The sequence below is a fragment of the Alligator sinensis genome, unplaced genomic scaffold (assembly GCF_000455745.1).
Source record: "Alligator sinensis unplaced genomic scaffold, ASM45574v1 scaffold608_1, whole genome shotgun sequence".
Lineage (NCBI taxonomy): Eukaryota > Metazoa > Chordata > Crocodylia > Alligatoridae > Alligator > Alligator sinensis.
In genome coordinates this window covers 514652-524561 of record NW_005842799.1, presented here as the reverse complement: position 1 = coordinate 524561, position 9910 = coordinate 514652, and the positions used below count along the sequence as shown (strand labels likewise).

At 45.6% G+C, this 9910-nt stretch overlaps 1 protein-coding gene across 3 annotated transcripts in view; it reads left to right on the top strand.

Moving 5' to 3' along the window:
- The first annotated feature begins 14 nt into the window (after positions 1-14).
- CCDC88C (coiled-coil domain containing 88C) overlaps positions 15-9910 on the top strand; it is a 145135-nt gene continuing 135239 nt past the window's right edge. For 2 of the 3 annotated variants that reach the window (XM_014525420.2, XM_014525419.2), the window contains exons 1-2: positions 153-212; positions 366-466. In XM_014525420.2, the coding sequence (XP_014380906.1) occupies positions 153-212; positions 366-466 (161 nt within the window). Of the gene's footprint in view, positions 213-365; positions 467-9910 lie in introns of all 3 variants that reach the window. The other variant, XM_025191249.1, reaches the window with a different exon arrangement.

Below are 9910 nucleotides of genomic sequence, written 5' to 3'. Positions count from 1 at the left end.
CGCGCTCTGCCCGCCACAGGTAGCGGCGCCGCGTGGGCTCGGGCTCTGCCGCTGCCGCCCCGCCCCGGGCCATGGGCCCCGCGCCTTTGTCTCCCGCGTGAGCGCCCCGCGCCGGCGCCTTTGTGCTGCGGGAGCGGAGCGGAGCGGGCGACATGGACGTGACCATCTCGGAGCTGCTGGAGCTCTTCCTGCGCGGGCCGCTGGTCACCTGGGTGAGTGCGCCCCGCCGCGCCGCGCCCAGCTCCGGGTGCCCGGCTGCTCCGGGGCGGCCTGGAGGGAGGGCGCGGGACCGCGGGCACGTTGCGGGTGGGGGCGGTAGGGGCCGGGTGCCCGCTCACACGCCCGCGATGTGTCCGCCCCGACAGGTGAAGACGTTCGGGCCCCTGGGCAACGAGAGCCAAGATAGACTGAGCATGTACATGGACCTGGTGGACGGCGTCTTCCTGAACAAGATCATGCTGCAAATGTAAGTGGGCGAAAACGCGCGACTTTCCTGAGGTCCAACCTTAAACCGAGTTGGCCACAACAGCAAGCGGGTCTCGGCTGCCGGTCCTACTCAGTAGGCCCTTCGGCATCCTGAGGGCGGGTGAATGAAGGGGCTCCTGCTTTGGGAAATGCTGCGTGGTTTTTCTTGTGTAGTCTTGGGAGCCGACTCAACCGCCATTAAAACCTTTTGGGTGTCTGGTATAACTTGCAGAGGTGGGTGGGACGTGTGCTGAACGGTGAGAGAAAATGTCACTTCCTCAGTTTTGATCAGTCTCTTTGAAATTGGCTGCAAAAAAGTTGAGAAAAGTAAATTAATGGGTTTTTTTTTTCTAGTTGTTTTTCTGTTTGTAAGGCCCCTGGGAAGGTACCTTTCAGTATAGATGAGGAAATGAAATTTCATCTCATGAAACTTTAATGTAGTCAGGGTGCCACTTTACTGAAGAGTAGCATCTGAAGCATGTTCAAATAAAGTTTCCGATAGTATAACTTTTTCATTTCAGAGGAAGGTTTATCATGTCACATTAACAATATAAATAAGAGACATAAATATTTTGGTCTGGAAAAGCAGACCATTTAATTTATCTAGCTTGTTTTCTTACTTTTATGTGAGCACTTGGTAAAAAGTTTGCAATGCTAATCTAGTTTTGACCACATCCTTTCCTGTTGCTGAATTTATCGTGTGCATGTTCTGACAACCTGTCATAAGGTTTTTTTCTATTTGGCTCTGAGCATACAGAATACATTTCAGATAAGGAATTTATATGGAAAAAAAGTTTTACTGTTAAGGGCAGGATTTTCAACAGCTGTCAGTACTGACCACACTGCTCTCACTGAATTGAACTACTATTGACTTCTAAAGTTAGGCCAGCATTTAGCACCTAAATGCTCACCTAAACTTGTTGTTGGGAGCTTATTATTTTCTGAAAGTGACTTGAGAGTCTGTGCACACATCTTCCCACTCAAGGTATGTGCTATGAAATTTGTGGCAGGGGTTGCTTCATCTCTTGTTTGCCAGTGTCAGGAACAGACTTGATGGTACTTTGATCAGACCCAGTATGGCAGTCCTTATGTTCCTGAGCCAACTGGATGTGCTATGTCAAAAGCGAGCTGAATCCTTTCTGGGTCGTGCATTACTAACAATGAAGATTCTGCACATGGAATTTAGTTCCCAGTTCTGCTGTAGTCATGGCTACGTGAGTCGGAATAGAATTCGGCTTCTCCTGAGTACAGTCTTGCTGCAGCATTAATTGAAGTATAAAATGAGTAAAATCTTATTTGAGATGATTCCAGAAGGAAATCCTTTGTCACTTTTCAGAACAGCACCACTCCAAATAAAATTTACAGGAGTAGAGCCCAAACAATACTGTTAAAATGACCTGAACTGTGTGGGAGTGGTAGAAGATTTTGGTTCTTGTCTCTCTTTCTGAGAAGAATTGCCTTGCCAAGCAAATAGAGCACTGTAGCTGTAATGGACCTGCAGTGACAATAACTAAGTAGACTAACAGGAAACAATAATTTAAGGAAATTGTTGGTAAAAAATAGAAGATTTGGTGTATTTAAAGATATGAGGCACATCCAGATGTGTGTGGATGTTTGGTTCCCCGGGGGCAAGTAGCAGCAGCGCACCTTGTGCCACTGCTACTTGTTCCTGGGGAACACCCATGCCACATGCGCTCTGATGCCTGGCAAGTTGATCTGAGTGGTGTAGAGGAGGCTGAGGTCAGCACTGGGCTGGCCCCACAAGCCTTGCCTGGTCCTGGGGGCCTCCTGGGGCTGCAGCTGTCGCGATTCTGCTGTACGGAGCCTGGCTGGCAGCTGCACCATGGCTCTGAGTGGCCCAGCTCAGCTTTTCAGCAGCACATACTGGCCAAATATGCATTGCACCATTTTGTTTTGTTTTTCTGTGGGGTTTTTTTGACTCCTGAATATCCTGGTGGAGCACGCACTTGGGCAGTGCACCCTTGCAGCGCGGAGAACACTAGACTGTGTGGTATGTGGCACTGCAAATGTGTTTGCAGTGCCACATACCACACAACCACACTTGTCTGGATGTGCCTGATTAGAACAGTCTTAAAGTCTATTTAAAATAAACCCATAATCTCAGCTGCTGACATTTCTTATTTTTCAGTGGCAGAACTTCATCAGCCATTGAAATGCAGCCACCTCTAGGGTGGTTACATATAACTATTCACTGGTATTTTGGAAAAGGAGGTGAACAATAACATTTGAAATTGCAGAGGGAAAAGGATTGTGGCTGATTGCATGTAGTTACATGCATGTAGGTACGTTAGTTAGCATGTGGTCAGGATACCAACCATACTCTTGTGAAAAGTGTCATGGCATTTTTATTGACAACAAACAGTCCAGCCCTTCATTTTAAATGACTGCAGTGCCAGCATTACCATGGAACATGTAGGTGGGGGAACACTAGCATGCTGTAAGTTTTGGACTAAGAAACTCCTCTTTTTGATTAAACGTAGCAGAAAGGGCTTTCTTTTTCCTTTTATAGGTGACTTTGGCAAAGCTCTTCTAGTGGTACCTTAGAAGCAAGCAACAAAGGCTTTCTAGTGAGTGCCCAAGACTTTATAACTTAGGAAAGAGCACTGTTGCATTTATGTACATGCAGCCCAGAAAGCTGCTATCTGACCTTCACTCTTAGCCAATCTTTGGAATTCACAATGCAATTACTGCTTGCCTGTAAATCAGGCAAGCCTTTCTAAGGGTGTTTCTGCCCTACAAAGCTTTCAGTATAGCAAAATAAATGTTTTAGAAATGCTTGCTCATCAGTTCTTCAAGCTCTGTCAAGGGCTGGTTTTAAATGCTTGGTTTAAGGTCCTTTCATGCAGAGGTTGTCAAGGTCTTGGACAAACTTGATAGTATACTATGTGCCATACTATACTTTGAACATGCACATAGAGGATGTAACATAGTAAAGACCTGAAGTCCTTTTGTTAGACAGGTGTCTGATCAATCAGGTAATTCTTTCCTTGTCGATTTTATTTGAAATTGTTTAGCCTTCAGGCAAAATAACCTGTTGACAGAGGTGTCTGAACACAAACAACACAGGCATGTGACTTCACACTTTAATGTCAGTTAGAGTTTTAGGATTTTTTATGTTCTCATGTAATTGAAACCTTTATCGTTTTACTGTAGCTAAACAGACTGGACTTGGTGAGCAAGTAGTTTTCACAAGTGAAGACTTAACACACAAAAAAACCCCAAAAGTCTCTGTACAAAATTTTGCCGTAAGTTGAGGCTGCAGCTGTAGATACGTAGGTGACTGTTGACCTCTGGTTCATGGTGTACACAGAAGAGGTCTAGTTAGATGTGTCTGCTTGTGGCTAATAAGTAGAGGTCTCCCTAAGTTGGAGGCGGACACCTGATTTTGCGGGGAAATTTCATAGTTTCATAGTTTCATAGTTTCAGGGTCGGAAGGGACCTAATAGATCTTCTAGCCCGACCCCCCGCCAGGGCGGGAGAACAACCCAAAAACACAAACAAAACCACTCACCCTAAAAACAAAAACGGGACTCAAATGAGTCCAGCCAGGTAAGTATCCAGCCTCTTCTTAAAGATCCCCAGGGTAGGGGCCAGCACCACCTCCCTTGGAAGTTGGTTCCAGCTCCTAGCCGCCCTGACTGTGAAGTAGTTTTTTCGGATGTCCAATCTGTACCTCCTCTCCATCAACTTGTGCCCATTATTCCTTGTTATGCCAGCAGGGGCTAGGGGAAACAGCGTCTCCCCCAAACCCTTCTGGTTCCCCCTAGTGAGTTTATAGACGGTCACCAGGTCCCCCCTCAGCCTTCTCTTGTGGAGGCTGAATAGGTTCAAGTCCCGCAGTCTCTCACTGTAGGGTCTGCCCTGTTGTCCCCGGATCATGCGGGTGGCCCTCCTCTGGACCCTCTCCATGTTGTCCACATCCCTCCTGAAATGGGGCGCACAGAACTGGACACAATACTCCAGCTGCGGCCTGACCAGCGTCGCATAGAGGGGGAGGATCACCTCCCTGGCTCTACTCGAGATGCACCTGTGGATGCACGACAAGGTCCGGTTAGCCCTGCCAACCATGACCTCGCATTGTCGGCCCATGTTCATCTTGGAGTCAATAATGACACCAAGATCCCTTTCCGCCTCCGTGCTCTCAAGTAGGGAGCTCCCCATCTTATAAGTGTGCTGCTGGTTCCTACTACCCAAGTGCAGCACCCTGCACTTGTCCGTATTGAAACGCATCCTGTTCCTGTCTGCCCACCCCTGTAACCTATCCAGATCCTTCTGCAATCTCTCTCTCCCTGCTAGCATGCTCACCTCCCCCCAAATTTTGGTGTCATCAGCGAATTTAAACAGGTTGCTCTCCACCCCAACATCAAGATCGCTGATGAAGACATTGAACAGCGCAGGGCCCAGGACCGAGCCCTGAGGGACTCCACTACCCACCTCCCCCCAAGTCGAATATGATCCATCCACCACCACCCTTTTGTGGGAAGGTGGATGGATCATATCCATCCACCTAAATTGCGGGACCAGCTTCCATTTCTGTGGGCTGATCGCCCACGCCACGCCTCTGGCTAAGGGATTCTGGTGGTCCCACCCCTTGCCGCTGATTGGCTGCAAGGGCTGTCTGTCATGTGGCCCCATCCCTTGCTGCTGATTGGTTGCATCAGGCAGCCCTCTTAGCCAATCAGCAGTCAGGGTGGCAGCCATCTTGGGTTCCCCTTCGTGTGGCCACCCTCCCTGTGTCCCTCCCTGGTGGGCTGCACAGCCGGATCACAGTGCCTACAGATACTTTCAGTAGGCTTTTTTTATTTTATTGAGATTTTGTGGGCAAAGCCAGACTTTGCAATTTTCATAAAATCCATGAAATTGCAATTTTGGTAGGTCCCTATTGATAAGTCCAATTCGGCAATGACACAGTAGTTACAAGTTTCACAGATCCATATGTTGTCTGAATTGGAGTCCAAATTTACAGCATGCTGCTTTATTTTATTTCACTTTGCTTCCATCCTCTGGATCAAAGCTACTTCATGTTGAGTTGCACCCAGTGCAGGTGCTCCCTCCAGATTGGATGGGGTTCTGTGCGCTCCTCCCAGCTTTTTATGTTGATATTGAGCAATTTCATATCATTTTTACATACATTGTTGTACCACCATAGAAGGTGACCGTGCTTTTTAGAGCTGTCTCGAATCTCGCTATACAACATATTCGTGGGGATATGGTCTCCTCCTGTTCTCCTGATATAGCCAATTCATTGCAGCCTCCTTTTCTTGATAGTAGTTTCTAAATATGTCAGTTCTGCACACTCCAGTACCTCTGTGTTTTGTGTTCTGTCTTCCCACTTTATTTTCAAGATTTTTTTGCAGACATCTCATGTGGAAGCTGTTCAGTCTCTTGATGTGCATAGCACAGTGTTGTTCAACCTTTTTTCATTTGGAGATCCCTAAAACATTTTGAATGGAAGTGCAGACCCCTTTGGAAATTTTAAATGGAGGTGCAGACCCCTTTGACTTGTAAGTGTGGGCATTCACTTGCTTTTGATTGATCATAGTCATCTTTTGCAGACCCCTTAGACATAGTCTGCAGACCCCCAGGGGTCCATGGGCCACAAGTTGAAAACCACCGACTTAGCATATATAGTCTATGCTTCTGAACATTAAAGCAGGGATGACAGCACACAAATCTCATAGATTTGCATCTTCACGTTAGCTCGGTGGGCAAAATATGGCCTGTGGGCTGTATCCAGCCCACCAGTTGATTCTGTCAGGAGCCTGAGGAGGGAGGGCTGTGTCCCATTCTACTGTGCTGTTACAGCCAGTCTGGGCCAGGCCTTACAGCAGACACTCCTTTTTCTCCCACCCCCAACCTGGTTTCCTGTTGGCGGTGCAGCTGTGCAGTCTTGGCACTGCAGCTGCTAGCAGTTGGGCCCATACAGGACGGGGGTATGATGCAGCGTGCTGGCCCACCTGCCCATCCGCAGTGATGAGCTGCTGCTACCACAGCACCACTAAAAGGAGAGTCGGTGCCAGCCATGGGGGGGGAGGGAGAAAGGAGGAGGGGGCTTGGCCGAGGGCTGCCACTTCTGACCTTCCCAGTTGCGTGGCAGCAGAGGTTCACTGCAGTGGGAGGAATGGATGCTTGACATGCTATGTAGCTCCCTGTCCCATGCAGGCCTGGCTGTAGCGGTAGCGGTGCAAGAACTGTGCAGCACCATGAAGAAGGTGGGGTGGAAGGGGAGGGGGAGGCAGAGACAGAGGAGTCTGAGCACTGCCTGGCTTGGCCTCAGTTGCAGTGGAGCGGAGTGGCGCAGGGCAGAGCCCTCCCTCAGGCTCCTAGTGGCAGCTGGTCAGCCGGATAGGATCAGTTGGCATCTCCCCAGCCCCTCCTCGCATATTGCCCCCCTTCCATGGCCCTCAACAGCTCACCAAAAATTAAGTTGCCCTCCAGCCCAAATAATTGCCAACCCCTGCTTTAGCTGATAGTTTGCTATTATTCCATGCATGCTATAGATACTTTATTTTAAAAAAAATCATCCTGTCAAGTAGGGTCTAAGGTCAGTTTGTTGCTCAGAGGTTTGGGTCAGGAGTACAGCTGAACTCAGTGAGCTTTTGGTTGCTGGACAAATGTAGAGCTGTGACTAAGCTGAGCAGGCTCCACTTATACCATAAGGCTGTGGTTTTTAAATACAGTGGCTGTATTGTGCCCCGTGCACCATCTGGCATGTTGGAGAGTGCATGAAGGACCACAGTAGTGTTTTTGACTGCAGGGATGCATGTTGAATGGCTCAGACATCCTCATGGCAACTATACCATCCTTGCAAGTTCTTTGGTGTCTTTCCTTTTTCTTGCCTGTCCAGGTCTTCCAGCTGTAGGAAAGGGGGCAAGGTTAGGGCTCTATTTTCACTCCCATCCTTTTTAGATGGCTAATATCCACAAAAAGGCTAGAAGGAAGTAGAATCTGTGTTTGCAGGCATATGAAATTGAGCTATTGTGTGCGCTATTCTACATGCTCAGGCAACAGTTGACCATAGCCTAGTTCAGTATGCAGTGCTCTATCCTGTGCGAACATCTCCACATCTTTTCTGATGCTTCCAAGAAATGCCAAGCACCTGCTTTGTTGGGCATTGTGATGACCGACTGACTCAGGAACCCATCTCATTTTAATAAGTGACTGATGTACTTGGTCCCACTGAAAGTCACTGAGACTTGGATTATGCTCCCAAATCATTTTTTCAAAATATAGAAGCGGTGTTGGAGTGCTAAGTGGAGCAATGGAACCTTTAAAAAGCTGGGCTTAATTATTTTTGTTATAGACAGGCTTCTGCTCCAGTACTAGAGTGTAGCATACCATAACCTAAGCACACACGATGGATAGGATGAAGCCATACTTCTGTTTTTGTATCTATTATCGTTAAAAATCAATGTTACAGTCTTTGATCATGTTGTGCTAAAGAGTAAAACAGTGAACGTATGGTGTTTGAGGCTGTTTATTCCATAATTTGTTAGTATAAGGACAGAACTTCTGGATTTCCTCTGAGTGTACTTACCTTAAACCAGCATGCTTCTTAGTAGGGAAATTTCAAAGAAGTTTTTTTGAGCTGTGGCTTTTTACAAGCAGTTGACTGCCACTTTCTGGTATGAAATGGGCACATGATGGCACAGAGCTGAGTGCCTTGAGTATAGTGATTGCTGCTGTGGCAGGAATATGTTTTAGTATAAGCATATTGCTTAACGCTTTAACTTCTTACAGAAGATCCTTATTGGGAAGTGGTGCTCTCTAAATAGTTGCATGTTGACTTTTAAAATACTAATGCTATACAGCTGGACTGGAGCATTTGGTAAATAGCCACAATATATATACTAGGAATAAATTTCACAGAAGCCGAACTTGCTATAAATGAACATGCTTTTTCAATTTCAAGTGCAGTTTTCAGTTTGTATAGTATTGGCAACTTAGATATCTTTTGCCACCTCCACACGTGTGATAGGAACATCAAATATGATTTTGGACTTGATGTTGCTTTTAGGGTGCAGCAAACAGCTATTTATAATTGGGAGAGTGTTATTGAGAAACACATCTCTAGTACTATTTAAAGTATTTGAACTGAATATTTGAATATTTATTTTGCAATCTGTCAGGCCATTATTTAGTGTTTGATTCAGCCCTCCTTGGCTTCAGCCATTATATACTAAAGAAGAGGAAGTCTGAAAGATATGACACCAGTACCTCTCCTCTGGTGTTTTCAGTTAAGTGAATTACTTCCAGGAACAAAGTGCAGGCAAAAGACTGCAGGAGATTCCCATTGGCAATACTACTAATATCTGGTATATTTGATTGATTTTAACACTTGATAAACCTCTGACACAATTGGAGGACTTCCTACTTATTTGTACCACTTATTTGCTACAAATTACTTAAGCAAGGCTTGTCATTTCAAATTAAGAAAAGAACCTTTTCATGTAATTCATAATCTGTTTTAACTGGTGCCTTGTCTCTTATGCTGTTTTCCAAACAGGTTCTTGGTACTGTCAACCCAAAGCATTAAAAAATCATGACTCAGCCCTTTATTTTCCTTCTCAAAAATTGTGAGAGTGACTTAATTGCAAAGTTAAAAAAAAAAAAAAAAAGCTGTTGGTTCTTTCTTTTTTTATCTTTAGGTGTCACTTGGGTCATATTTTCAGGCTTTGCTCTACATCACCTGGCTTCCCACCTTTTGTTTAAAAATTGGGAATTGAGATTCTAATGTATTCATATGCCTTCAAGAATAGAGCTTTAAACAAAACATCAGCTATCCAAGGACTTAAGTTAGAATTGGGAAGTGCAGACCAGGGGTTCCCAACTCATTCATATTGTGGGCTATGTTTTAATACAGCAATTCTCAGGGGCCACTTGTTTACCAGTGTATGAGATCCAGGTTGTTTTCCACAATCTGTTGCAAAAACTGCTTTTAATACAATTCATTACTACCTGGAAACAAGAAAGGGATCTGGTTATGATATCTTTTGTAAGTGGTTCATTGTCCTTGGTTTGTGACCCTGAGTCTTGAGCTAATTAAGAAAAATATTTCTATGGATTTTGCCTCTTATTGCGCAGCTTATTCAACCTCTCGCTGTCATTGAACATTGTTTACCCTCCCTGGCGTGACTCCAGTTATTGTTATTATAGGTCAAGGTTTACCTTTTAGTGTGGTGTTTTGAATATGCTGTGTTCTCCACCCTTTATCGCTTTTACTTTTCTTTTTTTTCCCTGTATTGAGTTGGTTTCCCCTAGGATTTCTTGTATCACCTTCCTTCCCCCCTTTCTTTTCAAAGTTCAGCCATTCTATCATGTTGTGATTTATCTACCCTTCCTTCCTTGCCTTCCCTAACTGCACATCTGAATGTACACACGTGTATTGCATGGAATCCTTCTTTCACAGGTTAATTTCTGGTTC